Source organism: Fistularia commersonii, chromosome 25 (genome assembly GCF_037954325.1).
Source record: "Fistularia commersonii isolate RoL2024-O1a breed Wild chromosome 25, RoL_Fcom_v1.0, whole genome shotgun sequence".
Taxonomy (NCBI): Eukaryota; Metazoa; Chordata; class Actinopteri; order Syngnathiformes; family Fistulariidae; genus Fistularia; species Fistularia commersonii.
Window position 1 is genome coordinate 11,837,069 of NC_141308.1, and position 26,792 is coordinate 11,863,860.

A 26,792-nucleotide genomic window follows, 5' to 3' on the forward strand; every position below is an offset into this window, starting at 1 on the left:
TACCTTACAGCCAAAATATTCCTTCCAGAACTGCAGAATTCTGTGCTCGCTAGTACTCGGCTCATGGTGTGTGTGACAATATGGTCCAAGTAAACAAACAAACATGTCAGAAAGCAAAGCAGGGACCTAAATTAAACAGCTAACTTGACGAGCTAAGAAGCTAATCGCTGATTTTCTGTGTCTATTTTGGCTAACAGCTAGCGATTATACAATCTGTAGTCAAAGCTAATGTTACCTGAAGCGAGGCCGGATTTTCAAAAACAAACACACACACACACGAGGAGTGTGTCACCGTCCTTGATGTGCTGATGGTCCTCATCATCCTGAGTGGAGCTGAAAGAAGAACATGGAGATGAAGGACGAGGATGAGAAGGAGAAAGAGAAGCTGTGGGAGAAGGAAGATTTTAATCCGTCTTGTTTGATAAAATAAAATAAAATAAAAAATAAAAAATAAAAAATAAAAAATAAAAAATAAAAAATAAAATAAAATAAAATAAAATAAAATAAAATAAAATAAAATAAAATTAAATTAAATTAAATTAAATTAGTACATTAATTTAAATTAAATTAAATTAATGTACTATTTAAATGTAATTTATGGCAGGAGAAAATTGGCTAATTTTTGAATGGTTAAGGGTTTAATATTGACTTAAAGTTGGTTGACATTGTAATAAAAGCTATGCATGGCTAACCTTTGGGCTAATCTCATGCACACGCGTTCCTGCAGAAGGTCCTGGTGCACGTGCACCCTCCATGCGGCGCCCGCCTCCTCTCGACATCTGCCCTTGCGTCTCCTGCAGGCTTTGCGTGAATGGATTCCTGCAAGAGGTCAAACTTGAGATCGAGTTCTTCACGCCCGTTTCCTTTTGTTCCCTTTTTTGCAAAGCTGAATTTCCACACACACACACACACAGACAGAGGCACGCACACGCACACACACACACACAGTCGTCATTTCTTTTCTTTTCAATTAATATCCGATAGATTTGGGCAGCGGCTGCAGAGAAAAGATTAACGGCGCCAGGAAGCACCGATCGAGCCCTTTCATTTGTATTATTTATTGATTCCTGCTCCAATTAGGGGGAAACTTGATTATACCTTTTGTTTTTAATTTGTTTTTATTTCAAGTTGCCGTTTGAGCCCCATCCTCGCAAGGACTAACGGTCCCGGTGGTGTCTTTTTTTTTTTTTTTATTGTTATTAAAGCTACGTGATCTGCCGGCAAGGGATTACAAGGCAAAATGGATTGAAATGAATGTTCAAGCTGAGGCCCGGCGGATCAAACCATTGAGAGTGCCGGGGGGGTTCTAGCATTTATCTTCCAAACAGGAAGCCACCGGGGTTAGCGGCGTACGAAGAAAGGGAGCACGGAGCAATTTCCTTTCCTCCCCCAGCGGCCGAGGAGTGATTATTACTGCGACACACACACACACACACACACACACAAACAAACACACATCTACTTCCTGATACTTCTTTCAGACCACCCACTTAGTGCACCTCAACACTCTCCACAGGTGAGTAGCGCGGATGCTAACATCAACCCCCATGTCCCAGAATGAGCACTTCCTCATTCGCAACGTCCTAGCTTGATAGCAGCTAACTTTGATGGCAACACGGGATGGGGAGGATCTCTACTTGCTTATACTTCATTCAGTGGACCTCCACAATCACCACTGGTGGGTAGCTTGAATGCTAACGTCAGTTTCCATATCCCCGAACATGCACTTTTCCATTAGCAATGTTGTAGCTTGACATTGTTGGCAACATAAGACTTTGGGAACGTTTACTTCCTTATTCTTAATTCAGCAGATGTCCGTACTCTCCACATGTGCATAGCTTGGATGCTAACATCAGTCCCCATGTCCAAGAAAGTGCACTTCATTATTAGCAATGTCGTAGCTTGACAGCGGCTAACTTTGTTTACAACGTGAAGACATGGGTACTACTTCCTTATACCGCATTCAGCTAACCTCCACAACTTCCAGGTGAGTAGCTCGGATGCTAACATTAGTCCCCATGTCCAAGAATGTGCACTTCCTTATTAGCAATATCGTAGCTTGACAGCGGCTAACTTACAACTGTTTACAACTGAAATGATCTGCCAGTAAATGATCAAACCTGACAAAGGTTGCCTCCAGGGCGAAGCCACCTGGCAATCAGAACAGAATGCTAACTAAGATGCAAACCAGCGGGTCTCTATTGGTTGATTAAATTCAACTGCACCAAATCAACCAACGTAACCACTCCAGTCTTATATGAGAATGAGTCGCTCCATTTTCTTTTCGTTCCTTAAACGCGTCATGAAAAAACAAGCTCTGGCCTCACGAGCGAAAAACAAACAACAAACCTTCTCCGCCCTCACGAGGTCACCCAGTTCGACTATTCACCAACACGTCCAGAGCCGCCACGGTTGTCACAGTAACAGCAGCCTTCAGAGTGCACTAGAGCAGGAGTGACGACCTCCTCCATCTCCGCTGTCCCTGCCGCCGCCTTTTGGAGTACTAATCTTGTTTTTTTTTTGTTTTTTTTAAAAAAAAAACAGACTACACACTTCATTAGTACTGCTGCTGTATAATTTTCTGGCTGCCGCGTTGATTATGGCGGCCTCTAATCAGCGGCGCCACTGCAGGTGCGCTGGCGGCCGTGGGCTGATTGGAGGTGGTGCAGGATTCAAGACAGAGCTTTTTGTTGGATAAAGAAAACATATATATATATATATATATGTACACTATATGTCTTAAAGTATTTGCTCACCTGCCTTGACTTGCATATGAACTCAAGTGACATCCCGTTCCCGATCCATAGGGTGACGTTGCTCCTTTGCAGCAGTGACAGCTTCAACTCTTCTGGGAAGGCTGTCCACCAAGTTTTTGACCGTTCCTACAGAAGCGCATTTGTGAGGTCCAGCAACGACGCTGGACAAGAAGGCTTGGCTACCAAAGGCGCTCTATCGGATTGAGGTCAGGACAAGTTCATCCATGTCTTTATGGAGCTTGCTTTGTGCACTGGTGGACAGTCATGTTGGAAAAGGAAGTGACCAAACTGTTCCCAAAAATTTGGGAGCATGGAATTGTCTAAAATGTCTTGGCATGCTGAAGCTTTTGGAGTTCCTGTCACTGGAACTAAGGGCCAGAGCCCAATTCCTGAAAACAACCCCTCCGCCAAACTTGGCACAATGCAGTCATACAAGTACCGTTCTCCTGGCAACCGCCAAACTCATTCATCAAATTGCCAGATGGAGTATCATGAATCATCAACCTGGAGAAGGCATCTTCACTGCTTTAGAGTCCAGCGATGGTATGCTTCACCCCACTGCGTCCCATGTTTTTGGTAATATGCGACTTAGACGCAGCTGCTCGGCCACAGAAACCCATTCTATGAAGCTCTCTGCGCACTCTTCTTCAGCTCATCTGAAGGCCACATGAAGTTTGGAGGTCTGTAGACATTGACTCTGCAGAAAGTTGGCAACCTCTTCGCACATCCGCCGACCCCGTCAGTTTACGTACCCTTCCACTTCATGCCCGAGTTGGAGTATTTAGGAGCGAGGACATTTCACCACTGCATTTGTTGGAACTCATCGAGAGCGACCCATTCTTTCACAAATGTTTGGAGAAACGGTCTGCATGCCGAGGTGCTTGATTTCATTCACCTGTAGCCGTGGAAGTGATTCTGGGTATTTGGATGAGCGAGCAAAGACTTTTAGCCCTATAGTGGAAAAAGATGTGTTGATAAAATTGGACACAGTGGTGCTCAGCAGAGGAGAGGAGGGATAGATGGATAGATGGATAGATAGATAGATAGATAGATAGATAGATAGATAGATAGATAGATAGATAGATAGATAGATAGATAGATAGATAGATAGATAGATAGATAGATAGATAGATAGATCGATGTGGGGAGCGAGGGATGCTAAGAAAAGAGGGAAGAAGAAGACGGGCTCCTGCTTTTGCCGGGAAGAAGGAACAAGGAACCTGTTTGTGTTTTTTTCAAAATGGCCGCCTTTTATTCATCAACCAGGAAGTGAAACAGACAAAACGACGGGGAGAACCTTCGCCGGCGCCGAAAGAAAGACGTAGAGGAGGAGAAGAAAGAAGGGGAGAAAGACGAGTGTTAACATCGAGGCACAAGAACACTGGAGAGGAACCCTGGGGGTTAAATTGGTTTAACATTTACACAAAACTCCAAACATGGCCGCCGGTGGCAGGACCGATGGCCGGACGCCAAACATTAGCTTCAGAGTTAGCTTTAGCGTTAGCTTCAAAATTAGCGAGACGTTCCACAGAAAAATAGAGAACATAGTGAGATCGGTCTGCAACAGATGGAAGGTCTCCACCAGAGAGGAGGTCACCGGTGGATGAAAGGTCTCTGGAAGAGAGTAGCTCTTCACCAGAAAGGAGGTCTCCACCAGAGAAGAGGTCTCCACCAGAGGGGAAGTCTCCACCAGATAGAAGATCTCTGCCAGAGAGGAGGTCTCCACCAAAAAGGAGGTCTCCTCGAGAGGAGAGGTCTCCACCAAAGAGTAGCTCTTCACCAGAAAGAAGGTCTCCACCAGATAGGAGGTCTCCACCAAAGGGGTGGTCTCCACCAGACAGGGGGTCACCAGTGGATGAAAGGTCTCTAGAAGAGAGGAGGTCTCCATCAAAGGGGAGATCTCCACCAGAGGGGAGGTCTCCACCAAAGCAGAGGTCTCCACCAGATAGAAGATCTGTGCCAGAGAGGAGGTCTCCACCAAAAAGGAGGTCTCCTTGAGAGGAGAGGTCTCCACCAAAGAGTAGCTCTTCACCAGAAAGGATAGGAGGTCTCCACCAAAGGGGTGGTCTCTTTCAGAGGGAAGGTCTCCACCAGAGAGGAGGATCCCCGTGGGTGCTGGATATTCTGGTATGTAATCTATTCTAAAAAAAGGGGAGCTTTGAGAAGATCAGAGATGCCCATCTTCCTGGTGTCAGTGAGTCGGAGCTTCAGTCAGTAGCATTTCCTCTGCATCTGTGACGGCATCATCGACCTCCGAGGTTTGATCCGGACATGTAGTCTCCGGAGCTCTTCAGCAGTGGATCTCGTAGGACACCTGCGATCCGAAAAGGAGGCTCTGACTGAGGAAGACCTCCTCCGGGTCGGTGGTCAAAGGTCCCTCTCCGCCATCCGCCGGGTTCCTCCGCAGCCCGACCCCGGATCTGGTCAGCGTCTGCACCATCTCCTGGTCCAGGAGGGCCTCCTTGATCCCGGCGCGCCGCACCGGCGCCACGTTCACGCAGTTAAGGACGTACATCTCGTGGCCGCGGTCGCCGTTGTACTCTTCCAGCTGGGCGAAGGTGGCCGGCCCGTCGGAGTAGTCGTTCACGTAGATGATGCTCTCCTCCTTCCCGGCGCAGAAGGAGCCCCCGTCGTCTTTTTGGAACTGCTGGTGGCGGCTGTAGATCATCACCAGGAGCAGGACGGCGGTGAGCGCCAACAGCGAGATGCCCACGGCGATGGCGGTCTGCGTGGCGGCGCCCAGGGCGTTGAAGTCCATGCTGTCCTGCTCGTAGAGCAGCTCCTGGCTGACATCCAGGACCTCGGGCTGGTAGAAGGAATTGGAGGAGGAGGAGGAGACGAAGGGGTGGGCGTTGAGACGAGGCCAGAGCTGCGAGGACATGTTGACGGCGAGGTGGAAGGTGACCCTCGCCACGCCGCCGGGGTTCCACGCCTCGCACTCGTAGCGCCCGGCGTGTGCCACCGTGACGTTGCTGAGGAAAAGCATACCGCTGCCGGTGTCCGGGTCGAAGCTGTCCCGCTCCCCGCCCTCCTCCGCCCCGCGAACATGGACGCCGCCGCCCACCTTGACCCCGCCGCTGCTCGGCAACGCCGTCACCACCCCGCCGACGCCGGGCCTGAAGAGCTCGCCGTTGGGGCCCAACTCCTGGACCAGTCCCCTCGGAGACATCTGGGCCTTGCCGTTGGAGGACTTCTTCCAGGTGACCTGGGGCTGAGGGTACCCCGACGCCTGGCAGGAGACCCTCAGGCTCTCGCCCAGGCGCACCGTCAGGTGGCTGGGCTCCAGCTGCACCACCGGCGGGATGCACACCAGGCTGTTGGGCGCCACCTCCGCCAGGCTCAGGTGGGAGAGGCGGGGCGGCTCGGCGCACATCAGCCGCCGCTGCTCCGCCGAGCTCAGCAAGCGCTGGCCGTCCTCGCCGATCCACGTCCTCAGCCAGGCCAGGGCGCAGTCGCATCGCCACGGGTTCTCTGCAAGGGACGGGAGGCAACGCAGACGGCGTCGACTACATTACCCAACGCCATTAGCACCTCCAAAGCCAATGAGACGCTAGCAATTGGCTACTAGCTAATGAAACATTATCTTTCAGCTACGGATGCCAATTTGGAAGGCGTGTTATTTAGAGCCTGCGAGCATCGTAGCAACTTCTCCAGTGTCAAGTATTCTGTGCGGCACTTTCACATTCTGCCATCGATGTATGATCATACAACATGCTAATAAACTAGCTAATAAAACATTAGCAATTGGATACTGCAAATGTGGAACATGCCACTACTGGAGCCTGCTAGCATCCAATGGTTAGCTTCCTGTCGTGTTCTGCGCCTGATCAGTGAGAGCTCCGGCTACATCACCTTACAAGCTAACAAGTCACGATGACCTGCTAATAGCCAATGAAATGATAGCTGTTATCTATGTAGCAAATTGTTCCATTTTTTTGGCCACTTTCTGTCACGTACTCCTCTTGGCACTTTCACATGCCACTATTGTTGTCCGACAAGCTAATGAAACATTAGCAATTAGCTACTAGGGGACAAAACGTTAGCTTTAAGCTACGCACGGAAATGTGCCACACATGCCACAACTGGAGTCCGCTAGCATCCAAAAAGTCACGACTCCGGCTAGCAGTGTTACCACGTTCTACTTCTTCTGATTTCGGGGATCTCGGAGGTAAACTCATGCCTGACACCTGATCACAACAAGCGATGCGTTAGCTTCCTCACACAACAGAGGAGGCGCCGCGGGGCCGCCAGACACCTGCCAAGCTAACTAGTCACGATGACCTTATTGCTAATAGCCAATGAAACGTTAGCTGCTAGCAATATAGCAAATTTGAAACACATGTTAGCTGGAGCAGCACCAACCTCGGTTATCATTTTTTCGCTATGTGTCCAACACAGAATGCTAGCTAGCCGCGACCGCGATTTGCCTTCTTTTTCAAGCTAATTCAGCTAAGGCATTTAGCATCTGGCATTCTGTGGACAGTTCTTTGCATTTTTGTCGTTTCTTTTCCGGCCGCCGACATTAAGCCCCGCCCACCTGTGACGCGAAGCACCTGCAGGCTAACAAGCGGCTGCAGCGTCGGCGCCCCAAGGGTTCGAAGATGGTTCCTGCTGAGGTCCAGCAGAGCCAGGGAGGACAGGCCGGACAGGGCCTGCTCGGCCAGCAGCTCGATGCTGTTGTCCTGCAGGTGGAGCTCCTGCAGACGCTGGGAGGAACAAGAGGAGAATTAATAGAAATGTCAAACGGAACGAGGCGTTTCCACCTGGCTCAGCCCGCGGTGTGGGTTCGGGGAGGGATTAGCCGGTCACGCCGGGAAATCCGAACAGAGTGGCGTAAAATTAAATACCTTCTGTGCCCTTCGCGAAGAAAAGAAGAGAGAAGAAAGGGAGAAGAAAAGAAAAGAAAAAGCAGGTTCCCCTGCAAGAAAAAAAAAGCACGCCTTCCTCATCATCGCCACGGCGACGCCACCGTATGCAAATTTGGCCGAATAGCCCGAAGCCACGAAGGAGCGAATCGCTATTATCTGTAATAAATCAGCCGTAGACGGGCAGCAGGGAATCGCAGTGTGTTAAGTGTGAAATTAAGTGTGTGAAAAAAGGGGAACTGTCGCCTGTGTGCGTGTGTGTGTGTGTGTGTGTGTGTGTGTGTGTGAAAGAGAGAGAGAGAGAGAAGTCAAGAAGAAGAAGGCGGTCAAAAATTGAATAGAGAATCATTATCATCTGCAATAAATGAGCCGTAAATAGTTGAGCGTATCAGTATATGAACACCCTGTGTGTGTGTGTGTGTGAGTGTGTGAGTGTGTGTGTGTGTGTAAGAAAAGCAAGTGTATGTTTTTAATGTGGCCTTTATTCACTGTATGTGTACACGTGTATGTATGTGTGTGCGTGTGTGTGTGTGTGTGTGTGTGTGCGAGTGTGTGTGTAAGAGACAGAGAAAGACAGTTTAAATAAAAATTATTAAAGTTTAAGGGAAAAAGGCAAAACATATTGAGAAAGAATCATTATTATCTGAAATAAAAGAAATAATGTGTAATAAGTGTGTTTAATGTGGAATTGTGCATGCATATGTGTGTGTGTGTGTGTGTGTGTGTGTGTGTGTGTGCATGTGTGTGTGTGTGAGAGAGAGAGAGAGGGAGAAATTCAAAAATAATCAAGAATGAGAGAGAATCATTATTATGTGTAATAAACAAGTTGTAAATAGCAGAGAAATAAAATGATATGTGATAAATGAAGCATATGAAGTGTGTGTGTGTGTGTGTGTGTGAAATAATGGCTAAAACTTGACAAGAATTACAGTGAACGGAGACAAAAAGCCAAATTATATCGAGAATCGTTATAATGTGTAACAGATGAGTCGTAAACAGTGGAGAAAGTATAAAATGTATAAAAGGTGTGTAAAAAGCGGAATTAGCATGCATATGTGTGTGTGTGTGTGTGTGTGTGTGTGTGTGTGTGTGTGTGTGTGTGTGTGTGTGCGTGCGGATGCTCAGGTGAACCCCACCTGCAGCCCCTTGAAGGTGTAGTCCTGCACCCTGGTGATCTGGTTGCCGGCCAGGTAGAGGATCCTGAGGTGGTCCAGGCCCCTGAAGGTGTTGGGCGTGAGCAGGTGGATGAGGTTCCCGTTCAGCGCCAGCTCCAGCAGCTGCCCCTGGCCAACGAACACGCCGGGTTCCAGCGCAGAGATGCTGTTGTTCTGCAGGTAGAGGTAGTGCAGGCGTCCCAGCCGGGCCAGATCCTGCAGGCGGACCTGCACCACCGCGTTATCCTGGAGGAAGATGGTCTGCAGGGAGTGGAGGGGAGGGGGGACAGGATAAGAACCACTCTGCCTGTTCGTGGCACCGCCTCCTGGAAAAGCTGGAAAATGCCCTCATCCTAATGTTTTGGCACTTCCGTTCACATGTAAGCTAGGTCGCATGAAGGAGGGGGTACCACGCAGCACTTTCACTTTCACTTTCACTTTCCCCACCATTAATATCTGATCAACAACATGACCTCACCAGCTAATGAAACCTTAGCAATTAGCTACCTGGATAAGAATCATTAGCTTTAAGCTACGTAAAGCTAGAAAATGTTCTCATCCTGATGTTTTGGCACTTCCTGTCACATGTAAGCTAGGTCGCATGAAGGAGGGGGTGCCACGCAGCACTTTCACTTTCACTTTCACTTTCCCCACCATTAATATCTGATCAACAACATGACCTCACCAGCTAATGAAACCTTAGCACTTAGCTACCCGGTGAGGAGACATTAGCTTTAAGCTTCTTAAAGCTAGAAAACATACTCATCCTGATGTTTTGGCACTTCCTGTCACATGTAAGCTATGTCGCATGAAGGAGGGGGTGCCAGGCAGCACTTTAACTTTCACTTTCCCCACCATTGATGTCTGATCAACATGACCTCACCAGCTAATGAAACATTAGCACTTCGCTACCCGCTGAAGATGCTTTAGCTTTAAGCTACATAAAGCTAGAAAATATCCACATCCTGATTTTCTGGTACCTCCTGTCACATGCTCCGCACGCAGCATGGGCTAGGGCACATGAAGGAAGGGGTGCCACGCAGCACTTTCACTTTCACTTTCCCCGCCATTGATATCTGATCAACAACATGACCTCACCAGCTAATGAAACATTAGCAATTAGCGACCAGGTGACAAAACATACGCGTCAAGCTACATAAAGCTGGAAAATGTCCTCATCCTGAGGAAGCGTTCGGAAACGTGACTTGTTTTCAAAAAGCTATCATTTGAAAAAAAAAAAAAAATCTCAGACTTCTCAGGTTCTTGCGTCGCTACAACGTAATACACGAGTGATAACAGTTATTACATTGTAATAATACATGATCATGGTGCATAGAAGGACATTTATTAAAAAAAGAAAAGAAAAAGGCAGACCCACTCTCCCATTCTCCCACTCCCTCCACTCTGCCCCCCCAAAGCACTGGACCTTCACAACATATTGCACTATTTTGCACTTTGCACAATTGCCATTTTCACACAGTTAGTCGAATTCTCCATGCTGCTACTGCATTATTTACAGACTTTTAATGCCTTTAAATCCACCTCACTTCTCACCTGCTATGCTATTATATGCTATTACTTAGTGACTAGTTTTCGCACTAAAATGTACCTTTCGAATGTTTTATATTCGAATTCAGATGACATAAATTTACACATTTCAGGTTTTTTATGCTGGTTTTATGCTCAGAAACCAATAGATTGTATCTCCTTGAACATCATACCCAATAACACGTGTCAAACTCAAGGCCTGTGGGCAAAATGTGGCCCGCCACATCACTTTATGTGGCCCTTAAAAAGTCTGATTGTCTTAAAAAAAAAAAAAAAAAAAAAGGCATACACGTGCATTCATGCGATCATGTGACCCGCCTAGTGATGCAGTGTATCCTGTGCAATTTTTATCAAATAATATCCAGGAAGAAAAAAGTTGACGGTTTTGAACAAAGTTAATGTCATAACTAGTATCGGATGATATTTTTCTTTATTCACTTGGATGTTGAATGTTGGTTTTTTATGTTGTAACAGAGCAACTTGTAAACATCCTTTTTTTTACATCAATGCAAACGCAGATGCAGCATTTTGGATTTGAATGAGAAAAAAAAAAATGAAGTAATTTAACATTACGGAGTATTTACTTTTATTTTACATTACATATTTAGTAAGATTTATACTATTACTGTTACTGATGTGGCTCTCGGTGAAACCCTGCCTTACAGTTCAATGTTTGTTTATCGTGCACAATCCTGTAAATGTGCAATATTTTTGTGAGAACCCTCTGCACGTCCGATGCATGTGAAGAAATCGAGACCAAAGCTGGCTTCGACCGTGGCGAGTTCTCCTCATTCTTACTGGAGGAGGAAACCAGGCGTGGAGGAGGGGCCGTCCTGCAAAGTGGCGAAACAAGTACCGGGGAGGAGGGGGGGGGGGGTCGATGGCGCCCGCCCTGTTTGTGACCCAGTTGCGCTCCCGAAGGCGGGTTTGGCGAGGCGGAGGCTGCATCGACGTGACGGACTCGCCCATTCAGGTCAACGCTGCAATTTAAACGGAACGTGCTTTTTTTTTTTTTTTTTTTTTTTTCAATATTCATAGCGGCGTGGTTGGAAACATCCAGGGGGGGAATAAACGGCGGCGAGTTAAACACCCCGTCAGCAGGCGGCGACACGGGGGATTGATTGGCCGCGCCGAGGGACGGATCAGACACGAAGTGAAGTGGCGGATGAGGATCGGCCGACTGACCTCCGTGAGCGCCGAGACGCCCTTGGGGATCTCCTTGATCCCCAGCGAGCCGCATTCCACCGTCAGGCTGTAGCAGCGGCAGCCGGCGGGGCATCCCAGCGACGGGCCCGGGGCGATGGCGATGGCGAGGAGGACGCCGGCGAGCCACGGGCGGAGCATGGTCGTCTCGCGGCCGGCCCCCGCGGGAGGAACCTGGAGGCGGAGGAGAACAAGATGGAGATGGAGATGTCTGCAGAGCCCAAGCCGAAAGGTCAGATCCAAGATGGCGGCACGCTAGGGGGGGGGGGGGGGGCTGCCGCCATCTTGGCTCAAAATATCACTCCAGTTGTTCGTCAGTTCCTGGATCAGCCCCGGCTTCTGGACCATCATCTCCAGATAGAAGGTAACATCTGTGACAAGGAGGGGGCGGAGCTTAACTTGACCCAATCACCTGTCAATCACATACAGGCGTCCAATCATTGACAGCTTAGAGTCCCCAGTGGACCTGCTGACTGTTTGTGGACCCGAGGAGGGGTTGGAGAACCTGGTGAGAACCCACTATGAAGAACATGGAGAAGCCAGAACTTCTATTATGGGATGTGTGGGATCAACCATAGATTTGGCGAAAGAGGCGGAGCTCCTTTTGCAGGCAAACCACTTTCCCCCTCCCTATAAATCCCGCCGCCATGAGTCAATGGGGGGGGGGGGGCAAAACCGCAACCCCCGCAAAAGCACTCTGGGGGGGGTTAATACTGCATGTTGGAATTAGAGCGTATTTAGCTAGCGCGCTACACGAACACAATGTGACCTACATAAGCTGTTCAATCATCACAGAGGCTCTTATTAACAAAAGCACGGGCGCTTCGCCGCCCGCCTAAACTGGCGTGGAGGGACGGGATGTGCTCGGAGCACGGCGGCGAGGGAAAATTTCCCGAGAAGAGACACCAAGGCCGCCGCCTGCTCTTGGAGCGGCTGTGGCGTTCGTTTCGCCCCGCGGCGGCCGGAGGATACAGGCGGGGAATCTGACAAGGGCAGCCCGGAGATCCATTATCTCAACACGCTCGAAAACTTGAGTAATTTCACCGACCGCTGAGTTATGATTACGTATTTCTATTAACTGCTATCTGCTAATGCTTGGCAGCTAGCTAACTGCTAATACAGGATTGGACATGTTGCTACTGCTGCGTTGGTGTAAATGTACCAGTTCACCGGCAGTGTCAGCTCTGTGGGACGAGACATAGCTCTGGTTTCCAGTTTCAATTCATGTCCGAAGATTCGTTTAAAGTCGATTTCCACATGGCGATGCGAACGGCTCCCTTAGCGACTCAACAGACGACTCACTCGGTAGCTCAGAGTAGCCCACCAACTTGCAAAATGATTGACTGACTCAGTAACTCAACAATTGTAAATCTTGGAAGCTCAGAGTAGCTTCCCCCTGCTGGCAAAAAGTACGACTCACATGGTTACGCAACGAACGACTCACTCAGTCACTCAAAGCAGCCCGCTAACTAGCAAAATGATCGCCTGACTCAGGAACTCGACAAACGAATCACTTAGCTCAGAGTAGCCCCGGCCCACTCGTAAAAAGAACAACTCACTCAGTCGCTCAGCGCAGCCCACCGACATGCAAAATGGTCAACTCACTCAGTAACAACGAACAAATCACTCGGTAGCTCAAAAAAACGACTCACTTCGTAGAACGAACGACTCACCTAGTACTCCCAGTAGCCGACACAACTCCCTCACAAAACGTACGACTCAAACCGGTAGCCCACCCTGCTTGCGAATCGAACGACTCACTCGGAAGCTCGGAGTCGGAAGAGGTAAACGGGTGGCTGACTCGGTGACTCAAACGACTCGGAAACCCGATTCGGTGAGCGACTCACACGACCTCGAGAGAGCAAAAAGGATCAAGCGCTCGTCCGTGTCTCGCTCTGGATGAAGGGATTTGCTTTCAAAACGCCGCCGGCTGAACCCCCCCCCCTCCCCTCCCTACGCGCTGCCGCAGGTGCAAGTCGGCCTCGGCCATCGTCATGGCAACTCACGTAATGAGAGTCAGCCGTCTCTCCCGGCTCAAAGGCCGGACTGATTCCTTTGAGCCGCCGTTCCAAACAGACACAACGGCCGAGTCGAGGGAGGTCATCTCGCAGGACGGCGAGCGACTCTCTCTCTCCATCCTCCTCCTCGCCGCCCTCGTCCTCCTCAGCTGACTGACAGACGCTAAATCCTTTGTCTCCCAGCATCCTCTGGGCTGCAAATAGACCCAGGCTGCGGCGGCGGCGGCGGCGGCGGCGGCGGCGGCGGCGGCGGCGGCGGCGGTGGCGGCGGCGGCGGCGTGGCACCAACCCAAGAGTCACACTCTGACTTTGAGTGATAGTCCCTGCCGAGCCGGCGAGTGCACACACATCAACATCCATAATGGCACCAAAACGCGCACACACACACACACACACAAACACACACTCTTTGACACGCAGGCGAGGACAAGCACGCCGCTTATGCATTTGCACATCCTGCCTGCAACCGGCGGCCACGAGCCATCACTCACCCACTGAACGGACCAGATGCAAACAGGATCCACACACACACACACACACACACACACACACACACACACACGTTTCTGTGTCAGCGGTCAGGCAGGATTTGCTCAGTTAATAAGCCGCCATTGATTTCTTCATCTTTCCACTACTACTCTGTCAGAGCGCAGCCGCAAAGCCATCAATTTGAAATCAGCATTCGTAAATATCTCCGACGAAGCAAACGTGTGTGTGTGTCGATGTGTGTGTGTGTGTCAAAGCCTCGCTCTTTTTCCATTTTCGCTCTCACGGCGGCCTCTACGCCCGCGGTTAGCCGCTCGACGCCCTCCGGCCAATCAGAGTGAGTTTTAGACAAGCGGTGGATTGGATCCCGCCGTGACCTGGATGGACGATGAAGGGGAACAGGAAACGCTCCAGCGTCTCCACGCCGTTTCATTTCCTGCAAGCTTCGTCTCCGGGGGGGAAGAAAGTCGACCGCCGTTTCCGACAGGGGGTTCGTCCAATCGGCTATCAGGGGGTTCCTAGGGGCGGGGTTTCAACCGGACCGGGTCACCTGTCAATCACAGGGTCCAAAAAATAAATAAAAATAAAAAAATAAATTAAAATTAAAATTAAAATAAAATAAAATAAAATAAAATAAAATAAAATAAAATAAAATAAAATAAAATAAAATAAAACAAACAAAATTAAATTGAATTAAATTAAATTAAATTAAATCATTGAAGGAATCAATGGTCTCCTTCACATAATGCCAGGATAAAATCAAATGCAAGCATTTTTCTTCTCAGCAGGCACTCGCATATCTGTGAACCTGACATCCGAAGACACACACACACACAAACACACACACACACACACGTCCGTCAGACTTGGCGGTGATGCTCTGACTCACGGGGAGCTGAGAAATGCTCGACAGCAGGAAGCTTTACTGCTACTCTGTCTGTGTGTGTATGTATGTGTGTGTGTGTGTGTGTGTGTGTGTGTGTGTGTGTTGTGCACTGTCAGGCCAAAACCCTCCTAGATTCACTCCACAAATCTCAGGTTTCGTTCGGGTTTATTTTTGACGATGAGCTGCCTTGACAAGTAATGCACCCCCCCTCCAAAAAAAAAAAAACAAACAAAAAAAATGTCCGCTCGCTTTGAGCGCGTGGACAAACAGAGTTTGGATAATGAGATGATGTTCCTTGAAATGCGAATGAACTCGGTGTAATGGATGCGTTAGCCTAAAGCTAAGACACGGAACACACATCCATAAAAGATGAGACCGGAAGGGAGACTCGCAGATTTCTCGCCGGCGGCCGTGAAAAAGGCGCGGGAGCGACAACAACTACGACGACAACGGCGGCGGCCGTGACCTCATGTCCCTCTCAGTCGCCGTTCCCGCTCTAAAGCGCTCCCAAAACCCACGGCCCAATTTTATTCATTTATTTCCCTCCTTTGTCCCCCCCCCCCCCTCGAAATCCACCCCTTCATCCGCCGGCGCCGCTGCTCTCGAATCCGCGCGGAGGGAAAAAAAAAAAAAAAAAAAGGATAAAAAAAAAAACAACGACAACAACTTCAAAACAAAGAAGCCGCGCGACCCGGATTCGGAGGTGCGGGGGGGGGGGGGGGTTCTCAACACGAAACCTCCAGGCGCTAACGGGGGCGTTAGCCGGGACTCGCATCCGTAATAAAACATTCATTAACACTTATTACAATGTTATAACCATGTGTTTTTTTTTTTTCCAGACTTTTTTTAAATCATTTCCAGAAAACAGAGGGCACCGACTCCCTTAGAAACAACCAAATTTGCATTGAAATTAAGAAAGAAAAACTAACACCCCCACCCCCCGAAAAAGAAGCATTGACAAATTACCATTAAAAAATAAAAAATAAAAAATAAAAAATATAATTTCTTTGTATAAATGGGACAGAATCGTAGATCTGTATTTCTAAAAATGGATTTATGTTTAAAAAAAAAAATTGAAATATTTATTGTTGACAGTTATCATCGTGATTATTGTCATGATTATTATTATAAATATTATTATTGGATCTGACGCGTAAATATTTTATCGCCGGGCAGATTTCGTGACAGATCAGGGGGGATAAAGCCTCCGAACATCTCCATTTATCCCGTCCGGTCGTGTTTACCAAACCTCATAATCCATAACGAGGAGCGTTCTGTTCCACAGATTAAGAAAATCCCCATTAATCGTCGACAGTTTACACAAATCTATATGCGTGTTATTAGCAAATAGCGGGGATTAAAATGGAAATGGTACCAGCTTCATGTTTTGGATGAGATCTTACCGGACCAGGACGCACACAAAATGAGCTTTTTCATACTTTATTACACTGATATTTCATATTTGTTATTACACTAACAGTTTCACTTTAGATTTAACTTTTAATAATTGACAACCGCCACAATGAAACCCCCATGTGATTATACACACACACACATACAAATAAATATATACAGTGTGCAAAAAAATAAAGGCAACACTTAAACAACACAATGTACCTCCAAGTGTTCCCTTTATCTTTTTGAGCAGTATATATACACTTACATGTTTTTCACCGCTTTGTCACTTTTATTATTGTCTGTATCTGTTTTTTGTGTTTATTTATGTCTGTACACTGACCTTGCGTATCGAGTAAAGCGCATTTTTAAAGTAAAATGTATTATATTCTTATTGTTGTTGTTGTTGTTGTCATATTATTATCATTATTATTATGATGATGATTATAACTTTTATTTTGTTAAATTTAAACCACACATACACACTCAAATATGTAGATAGGTAAACACTCACACACAAATTTACACTTGAAATCACACACACACATATATACACATATATATATCTATACATATATATACACACACAACACACGAGACATATATGCACTGGAAAAAAGTAAATAGAGTAAAATTACTGCATATTTAAAATGTACTTTTACACTTTCTATGTGTAAAATAGTGCAAAAAGGAAGTATAAAAAGAGCTAAGAGTCTACAAATAAAACAAATGTCACACAAGCGCGAGTTCCCTGCAGATTTTCAAAATAAAAGCCTTCTTTTCCATCGCCGGACTCAATTCGAATTGCACATATTTGTTTATTTACTTTTTTTTTTAAATACCATTCAATCGAACGCGCAGCAACTGCTCACTCTCATTCAAATGTGTGTGTGTGTGTGTGTGTGTGTGTGTGAACCTCAGCTCTGATAACGATTGCTTTATCAGCCTGCTGCCTCCCAGTTAATGTTGCTGTCGCCGGCGGGAATCCTAATGTGTTTCCTTGGTTGCCATGGCAGCCGCCCCCCCGGCGACGGGTGTCGGATGTCTGTCACTTCACGCTGGGATGACGCTCGCGTTCGAATATTTCTTTCTTTTTTTATTATTATTATTATTATCACAGGACGTCTTCTAGGACAAGAGATGCAGATGGGGAATCCGCCAATTGGCCCCGGCCTCCCCACCCCCTTCATCCTGAAAAATAATTATTTTTTTCCAAGACGGAGTTGGAGTTCCATTTCCCGCGCAATTACGGGGTGGAGGTTTTTTTTTTTTTTTTTCCTGTCCACGTCGCTGTCGCCGTCCCAAAGAATATAATGATCTCTGCAGGCGAAGGAAGTCAGCTCGTCTGTATGGATATGGCTTCACGTACAAACCCCCGCCTCGCCGAAGAGTTAAACAAACAAGGTTCTATCCGAGGGAAAGGCTTCTTTGCGGCGAATAGCAATAAGCTAGCCGAGCGCGACGCACGCATAAGGAACACTTTGGTCCGGTTCCACGGCGGGGGGGGGACGCTAACCGAAAATTAGCTCTCATCCCATTGGTTGAACGCTGGGGGAAAATGTCCCGATTAAAACCGAAACGAAAAAAAAAAAACCCATCAAACTAATTGACGATCCATTTAAATTGCCGGGATTAGCGTCTTTCTCGCTGTAATAACATTACATGTGTCAGTGACAGATTACTCCCCTGAGCTTGGTAAACACATTACAGTTACCGATTGAATAAAGAGGCCATGACGGTGGCGCAGTCTGAACAGAGCTAAATCAATTAGCGTCATTACAGTGTTACAGTGTTATTACAGTGTTATTACACTATAAAGAAACACTCTATCGTTCCATTTACCTGACTTTTTTTCTACTTTTTTTTTTAAATCACCTGTCTGGCATCAGATGTGTCCTTGCACGAGGACGCACGGCTTATTTTGAGTGTGAGCTGAAACCGGACGGCTAACTAAGCTAACGTCACCTACAGGAGTCAAGGTTGACGGCGTAGCGTGCTACCGCTAACCGACCCATTATGTCGCCCAGACAATATGCGACGGCGGAGATGTGGCGCTGAGGTTCGGGAGCGGCGGGGGCGCGGGATACAAACAGGAAATGGCATCATAACGAAGTTCCTCGTTTGGAGTAGCGAGCCTTGAGATGCTAACGCTCCCGTAGCGTCACTTAATATTCCAGAAGGATCCCCATGCAGCGCTCGTCGCTCTCTGATTGTTCTCACTGTAACACCCTGCGGGATCGGGGGGGGGGGGGGGGGGTTTGGCGGAGTTTGAGATTAAGATATGTGCCGTGGCGTTCTGCCGCCGCCATTAATTATTCACGCCTCTTCCATCGCGCTGGAGACGCGAAGGTGAGTGGCGGCTGAGAAAATATTAAAAAAAAAAAAAAAAACGGAAACTTTTACCACCGTAAACCACTTCCTGCGCGAACAGGAAGTGTGGATTACCAGGGGTCACGGCGAGCGACCCCGGCCTCCACCCCTCAAAACAGCTGCTGTCAATCAAAGAGCGACTGCGGGGTCACCGGCACCCACGGGTGCCATCTTGGCTCCGGGGGGAGAAAACCCACTTTCCTTCGCCCGGTTCCGCCGCCATCGATTCCCCCGATCGGTAAGGCGATCGACCGATCGATCGGGGAGACGATCGACATCCACGGCGACACATCGGGGTCCCCCTGACCTCCCGTGACCCTAGCGGGGTCCCCCACTTTTGGTTTCCAAACAAAGGAAATAGACGGCGGTGTGTATTTTTTTTTTCACGTCATGACAATCCACGGGAAACACACAACGGCGGGAAAAATGAACGTGAATCTCAAAGGGGGGCGTGGGGGGGGGGGGGTCACGTGGTCATCCGGTTGGGGTGCAGGAGGGGGGGGTGCAAACACACACACACACACACACACAACTACAACAACAGTGAGCTGGTAAAGTTGGTGTGTGTGTGGAGGGGGGGGGGGGGGTTGCACATGTTTACACGCAGCGTGGAACAGTCGCGCAACCGCACAGCCTACCTGCGTGAGCTGGACTCGGCGTGGGTTCCCCTTCAGCCGCTCCGTGGAAGACGAGTGGAGGATGCAAGAGAGAGAGAGACACGCAGGACGTGACCGTGGGTGGAAGAGGAGGAGGAGGAGGAGGAGGAGGGAAGGGGAGTGGAGGGTCCACGCAGCTTCCACGGACCCTGGCCGGAAGCCGCCCGCCGCCGCCGGACGTCAGGGAGGATGAGTCGGACGCTTCCTCCCCCCGCCGCTCATATTCTGATGCGGTTCGGATTTCTCTCCTCCTCTTTTCCCCCCTTCCTCCCTCCTCCCATCCACCTCCCTCTCTCTCTCTCTCTCTTTTCATTCTCCGATTGCTTCCCTCCCCCTGTTTTTCAGCCGGATGGAGGGATGGAGGGATGGAGGCGGGGGAGGGTTTAATCTTGTTCCGTCAGTTAAGATGAAATACGGTGCGAATTACGAAGGGATGAAAAAAAAGAAGGGAGGAAAGAAAAAGAGAGAGAGAGAGGGTTTTTATTTTGAAAGTCTGCGCCGCTTCGGCACCGCGTCCTTTCACAGTAAAAGTCCGCGGTTCTTTTTTTTTTTTTTTCCTTCATTCCTTTCTTTCTATCTTTCTTTCTTTCGTACTTTCTTTCTGGAAGTTCTTTTCTGTAAAGAATGGACTTACTTTCTTTTTCTTTTGACCTCTTTCTTTCTTTCGTTATCGCCTCTTTGAGCTGTGGCACCGGAAGTAGGACCGGAAGTACTTTTTTTCAAGGGCTGGGTGGCGCGCGCCTGTCTTTTATTTCTATTTACTCTATTTTTCTTTCTCTTATAGTTTTTCTGAACGGTGGCACAAGAAGGGAGACCAGAAGTAAGGATCGGGACTTTCCACTCTGATGTGGAACTTGGTGATTTAAAACCTTTGGTCACTAACTTCTGGTCGCTAACCTTTGATTGCTAATTTTGGGTTCCTAATCTCTAGTTGTTAACTTTTGGTCACTAACTTCTGATTCCTTTTTTATGTCACTAACATTGGGTTGCTAACCTTTCGTTGGTAACCTCTGGTCCCAGACTTTGGGTTGCTAACTTCTGGCTCCTAACCTTTGGCTGCTAACCTCTGGTCATATACATGGGGTCTCTAACCTCTGGGTGCTAACTTTGAGTAGCTAACCTTCGGTTGTTAGCCTCTCGGAACTTGCCGGTGGTCACTAACTTCTGGTCCATAACATTTGGTTGCTAACCTCTAGTGGCATTCATTGGATTGCTAACCTCTGATTGCTAATTTATAGCTCCTAACATTTGGTTGCTAATCTCTGGTCACATTCATTAGGCTACTAACCACTGGTCGCTAACTTTAGGTCCATAACCCTTGGTTGCCAACTTCTGGTCACATACATTGGGTTGCTAACCTGTGGTTGCTAACTTTGAGTAGCTAACCTTTGGCTGCTAACCTCTGCTCACTAGCCTGTGGTCACTAACTTTGGATCCTTAGCCTCTGGGCACTAACTTTGGGTTCCTAACCTTTGGCTGCTAACTTCTGGTCCCATACATTGGGTCACTAAACGATGGTTGCTAACTTTGAGTAGCTAACCCTCGGTCGCTGACCTTTTGTTTCTAACCGCGGGTCTCAACCTCTGGTACCGAGTCCATCGGTAAAAAGGCCAGTGTCTTGTTTTGGGGGGCTGGGCCTCGGATCGAACCATTTTGGGAGAGCGGGTAGCGGTCGGGGGGGAAAGATTAGCGGAACGCAATGCATGATGGGAACCAGGAAGTAAACGGCTCAGGATCTTCACAATGACAGCAGTGGCAAAGATACCGAGCCGCCTTTTGCTGCTAGGCTACCTTTGGCTGCGAGGCTACCTGGACCCTCATTGGAGGAGCCAACGGAGGGCGGGGCGGGGCGTCCAATAGAAAAGCAGTTCTCTTCCACTTTTGGGTTGGGAAAAGGTCATGTTCTTCTTCCAGTGCCCCCCCCCCACCCTCCGCCCATGACATCATCTAATTCCCCGTCTCCCCCCGCGGGCGCAATTACTAGGTGACATTTGTGACTCAAATGTCGCCATAGGTTGGTTCCTCGCCGTCCGCCCGCCGTTTCATGGCCTCCCGTGGTCGTTTCTCATGAGGGGGAGGGGTCAGCGTGCGGGGGGGGGGGGGGGGGGCGTCGTTGTTGGCTTAATAATAATAATTTATCTTGTATAAATCCCCGCTTGCAAACACTTCGACTCTCTAGGAGGAGCCTGGAATCGAACCTGGAATGTGCGGTTCCAGAGATGATATTGAATGAATTACGAAAAAATATTAAAAAAATAAATAAATGAAAAATTAAGAACATAAAATGAAAATAATAATAATAAATAATTATTATAATATAATAAATATATATATATATATATTTATAAATAAATAGATAGAATAGATAATAGAGATAGATAATAGAATGAAATAACTTATACTATACTATAACTACATACTTGAAATAATAACAATAAATAATTATATAATATAGTAAATAGAATAGAAAATAGAGAGAGTCTAGAAAAAAACAAGAACTAAAAATAATAATAAATAATTACAGAATATTATAATATAATAAATAGATAGAATAGATAACAGAATAAAAATAAAGACTAAAAACTTGAAATACTAATTAATAATTATAATAATATAATAAATGGAATAGATAATAGAGATAGTTAATAGATTAAAAATAAGAACTTGAAATAATAATACTAAATAATTATGATAATACAATAAATTGAATTGGGATAGATAATAGAATAACTAAATATAGAAATATTTTTGATCGCTTTTGATTTTCTCTGCTGTGATCACTTTAACTCCACCAGGAAAGTGTTGTAGCGTAGGTGGGAATGATTACCCATCTAGATGATCCGTGCACGCTGGCATGCAGGCGGTGTGTGTGTTGTGCGCGCTTTCGTGTGTGTGTGTGTCCGATGACATCTTGATCTCTCTAATCACACCATGGCGGTGAAAAAAAACAAAAACAAAAATGCACTGACCCATATACAGAGTCATTTGTTTACTGTGTGCACAGTGTTTTGTGCATGCCAATATCTGTCTGTGTGTGTGTGTGTGTGTGCATGCGTGCGTGCACGTGCACCAGCCAGTGCGTGGAAAAAAAACTTTCCCGTCACTGAGGAGGTACATTACTTTGCGCCTAATTGTGTCTTTGTGAAGCCGAGTGTGTCACCGCACGCGTATATATGTGTGTGTGCAGGTCCATGTCCGCGTGTGTGCATCTCTGTGTGTGCGTGTGTGTGTGTGTGTGTGTGTGAGCATGGATTTTAATGAGCTCCTCCTACACCCTCTGGGCCACGTGCCCCACCCACCCACATCAGGATAATTAACATCACACTCCAATGTCTGCAAGAGCAGAGCAGTCGTTTCACCGTCTTCCCTCCTACTACACACAAACCCGAGCACACAAACACACACACACACACACACATATCCTGTTTGTATGCAGGCGACGCCCTCCACACTTTTTTTATTTTGCACATAAATTGGTCCATAAAGTCGGCTAACAAGTCGCGTTGTGTTCCGGGGGCGATGGGGTGAGAGAGAGAAAGGGAAGAATTATAATGCCTCGGATTCAAGATGGATTTGTATTTCGTTCTAGATCCTCCCACTCGCCCCCCTTATCCAGAACCCCCCCAAATTTTACCCTCGTCACCCCATCACCCCCCACACAGTTAAACATCCAGCGGCGTAAGTGCACTCTTAGCATCACACTCCTATTACTGCTTTTCTGACACCAGGCTTAGGTGCTCTGGGGGGGGGATCCACACACACACACTCACACAAACACACACACACACACACACGGGTATGAAAAAGGATAAAGAGTCTCAATCTCACTTTGCTGTAGCAGGTAAACGTCTGCTACGTTAAAAGATTCTTGTTGTCAGTCACTAAACCGTGTATTTGTGTGTGTGTGTGTGTGTGTGTGTGTGTGTAAAAATTGCACGTCTTCTGACAACACTTGGTTGGTTCTGCGACGGTTCTGCGTGTGTGTAAATGCTAGCTAGCTAAAATAAGGCCCAGCGTTGCTTCAGGCTGCAGTTCCACACACTGGCCACTAGGGGGCGCAGTTTAGCATCAGTTTAAGGGTTGAAACCAGATCTTTGATTGAGATTATATGATTCTTAATGAAACTCTCCAAACATTTCACCGTTTCGGGGGATCACGGCAATGGCAAGGGTTTAAATCAACATGTAAACAAACAGAATAATAAAATAAGAAAGGGGGGGGGGGGCATGTCGCTGGGAGGTCCCCATGAAGACAGTAGCACTGTGTGTGTGTGTGTGTGTGTGTGTACAAAGTGCATATCTTCTGACAACACTTGCGAACATTGCCAGTGTCTAAATGCTAGCTAGCTAGCAAAAAAAAATGGCCTCCTAATCATGGCTTTGAGCTGCAGTTCCACACACTGGCCACTAGAGGGCGTAGTTTAGCATCATATTTGGGGACAGCAGATCTTGGCTGCGATTTGGACAGGATTCTCTGATTTTTAATGAAATTCTCCAAACATTTAACCATATCAGGGCATCACAACGACAGCGGCGTTTAAATCATCACGTAAACAAACCGAATAAAACCCTAAGAGAGGGCGGAACGTCTCTGGCAGGGCCCCATGAAGACAGTAACACTCTGCGTTTGTGTGTGTGTGTGTGTGTGTGTGTGTGTGTGTTTTGAATAAATCCCTTCATCCCGGTGCAGCTTCTCCCATCAGGGACCAGCCGTAATTAGGACTGTTCTCTCTCCCAACTCGCTTTGTAAATGAAAACACCTCATACCCTGTGAAGAGGAGGAGGAGGAGGAGGAAGAGGGGGGAAGGGGGGGTAGAAAGAGAAAATAAGAAAAAGCAGAACGCGCCGGTTGCATCCCTTAATCCTCCTCCTCCTCCTTCAGTTCTGAACCGCGTCTCTGACGGCGTCTGATCTGTTTCATGTCCAGAAACAAGTGATGTACGATCAGTGAGTGAATCGTTCAAAACCCCTGAGTCATTTTACGGACTCTTGAGTCACGAGTCCTCGTTTCTATTGACTCATTTGCTTACTTGTCGTTGCTGCTGCGAAGTAGCTAACTGCAGATAAAAGACTAGACAACATGTCACCTTTTACGACCGCTTTTCCCCGTGCATTTGTAGAAATAAATTAAGTGAATCATTGTAGTTGCCCGGGGGGAAGAAGCGGCTCCGGTGTCTTATTCCAACTCGTTTCCCTGCCAGCTATGAACCGCGAACAAAACAAATCACACGGCGCTCACAGCAGCCCTGCCACCTCACAAAATGAGCAGCTCACTCAATAACTCCTTGAATGAATCACTCAGTAGCTCAGAGTAGCCTTCCCTACTCACAAAATTAATTACTCACTCAGTAACTAAATAAACGAATCATTCAGAAGCTCAGAGTGGCCCTCCCCACTCGCAATACGGACGCTTCACTCGGTGGCTCAGGGTAGCCCTCCAAACTCACAAAACGAAAGCAACACCACAAACGAATCGCTCAGTAACTAATGAACGAATCGTACAGGAACTCAATGAACGAATCAATCAGCGGCTCCGAGTGACCCTCCCATTCACAACAAGAATAAAAAAAAGACTCGCTCAGTAGCTCAATGAACGAATCAACTAGGAACTCTACTAACGAATCAACCAGGAACTCTACTAACGAATCACTCAGTGTAGCCTCCCGACTCAGAAATAAATTTACTTACTAAGTAACTAAACAAACGAATCACTATGTAGCTCAGGCAAGCCCTCCCAACTTGCAATACAGACATGTTATTCAGTAGCTCAGGTTGCCCTCCAAACTCAAAGATTCGCTCAATAACCCAACTAATGAATCGCTCAGTAACTCAATGAACGAATCATCCGGGAACTTAACGAATGAATCACTGGTTTAGAGTTACCCTCCCCATTCACAAAGCCCATAGATCACAAAGTAATTCAGAGATCCAATCGCAAAACGAATGACTCACTCAGTAACCCAACAAATGAATCGCTCAGTAACTCAATGAACGAATCATCCAGGAACACCACTGACAAATCACTCAGTGGCTCAGTGTTCACTCCCAAAACAAACGACTCAAACGACTCTTTGGTGGGTGACTCACATATACCGGAGCTGGAAATCGCAATCAGGTTTCCTATCGATAACAGAAACCTGCGCGGCGCCTCCGAGCGGGCGCAAACAGGGGGTTTTCATTACGCTTTTTGCGCGCTCACGCACACACACGGCTGCACAAATGGCCGTCAAAAACAACAACAACAGCAGCTCCGAAGCCACAGGCCAACATTTGTCCCACTAATCGGCGGGCGGATTGTCAAATACAGCTGAATGGAGGCTAAGAGAGACTTTATGTTATTAACGCCTGCGGCTGCAGATCACACACACACACACATGCACACACACACACGCGTGCACGTCCATCAACCCCCGCCCCGGCCCTCACACCTTGACAGCTGTCAGCGATTCTGACGTATGAGATAATAAAACAAAGGGATTACATCGCTCCGCAGGGAGAAACCGTGTTCCTGTTTTGACTGCGAGGTGTGTGAACACGTGTGTGTGTGTGTGTGTGTGTGTGTGTGTGTGTTCATTCTGCTTTAAACAACAGAAAACTTTAAATCAGGCCACCGCCTGAGTTTCGACTTTACCGATCAGATAGACGTGAAAAAAAAAAAAAAAAAAAGGAAAATCAAAATATTTTCATTTTCACTGCAACGCCTGCCGCCCCATCGTGTTTCATCGATCGCCGTGGAAACCGCTACCCTGGAATGCAGCGTCTCTGTTTAAAGATTTAAAGCCGTGGCGCCAATCAATTCACCCCCACCACCCCCGTATTAACAATGGATGAAGCCGTTTGGAGGTGGACATGAATAAAACATGGAGAAGGTGAAGCTCCCAGACCGAGGAGGGTCTCCAGACTGGAGCTTCCAGATTAGAGGTTTCCAGACTGGAGTTACTGGACCAGGAGCTTCTGGGCTTCCAGAACTTCTGGCAGTGGGGACTTCTAGAGCGGAGCTTCCAGACCAGAGTTTCCACATCAAGGCTCTCCAGACCAGGACTTCTAGACTGGAGATTTCAGACCAGGGGTTTCCAGCGTGGAGTTGCTGGATCAGGGTCTTCTGGACCGGGGATTCCAAAGCAGAGTTTCTGAGCTGGAGCTTCCACACCAGGGGCTTCCAGACCAGATCATCCAAATGGAGGGCTTCCAGGCTAGGGCTTCGAGAGAGGATTCCAGACTGGGGGTTCCTAGATCTGATCTTCTAGGTTGGAGCTTCCTGAACGGAGCTTGAAGTCTGGAGGAACCAGACCAGGGATTCCAGAAAAGAGCTTCTGGACTGTAGACTCTTAAACAGGAGCTTCAAGATTAGAGGTTTCCAGGCTGGAGTTACCGGACCAGGAGCTTCTGGGCTTCCAGAACTTCCGGCAGTGGGGACTTCTAGAGCAGAGCTTCCAGACCAGAGCTTCCACATCAA

At 47.6% G+C, this 26,792-nt stretch overlaps 1 protein-coding gene across 3 annotated transcripts; it reads right to left on the minus strand.

Annotated features, from left to right (window-relative positions):
- Positions 1-3,985: 3,985 nt before the first annotated feature.
- lrrc24 (leucine rich repeat containing 24) lies at positions 3,986-19,610 on the minus strand. Of its 3 annotated transcripts, none has more exons than XM_086173044.1 (5): positions 19,320-19,610; positions 11,509-11,700; positions 8,758-9,036; positions 7,294-7,462; positions 3,986-6,227 (listed from the first exon to the last, which is right to left on the minus strand). In XM_086173044.1, the coding sequence occupies exons 2-5, from the start codon at positions 11,665-11,667 to the stop codon at positions 5,047-5,049; spliced, it is 1,788 nt and encodes a 595-aa protein (XP_086029170.1). In that variant the 5' UTR covers positions 11,668-11,700; positions 19,320-19,610; the 3' UTR covers positions 3,986-5,046. The 3 variants fall into 3 exon arrangements, with proteins under 3 accessions (XP_086029170.1, XP_086029172.1, XP_086029171.1); XM_086173046.1 differs by lacking the exon at positions 19,320-19,610 and adding an exon at positions 13,834-13,846; XM_086173045.1 differs by lacking the exon at positions 19,320-19,610 and adding an exon at positions 13,533-13,584.
- Between the last annotated feature and the right edge of the window lie 7,182 nt (positions 19,611-26,792).

Coding starts and splice junctions, on each gene's coding strand:
- lrrc24 (XM_086173044.1), bottom strand. CDS start 11,667: ATGCTCCGCCCGTGGCTCGCCGGCGTCCTCCTCGCCATCGCCATCGCC. Junction 9,037..11,508: donor GCGTCTCGGCGCTCACGGAG/GTCAGTCGGCCG, acceptor CACTCCCTGCAG/ACCATCTTCCTCCAGGATAA. Junction 7,463..8,757: donor ACACCTTCAAGGGGCTGCAG/GTGGGGTTCACC, acceptor TGTTCCTCCCAG/CGTCTGCAGGAGCTCCACCT.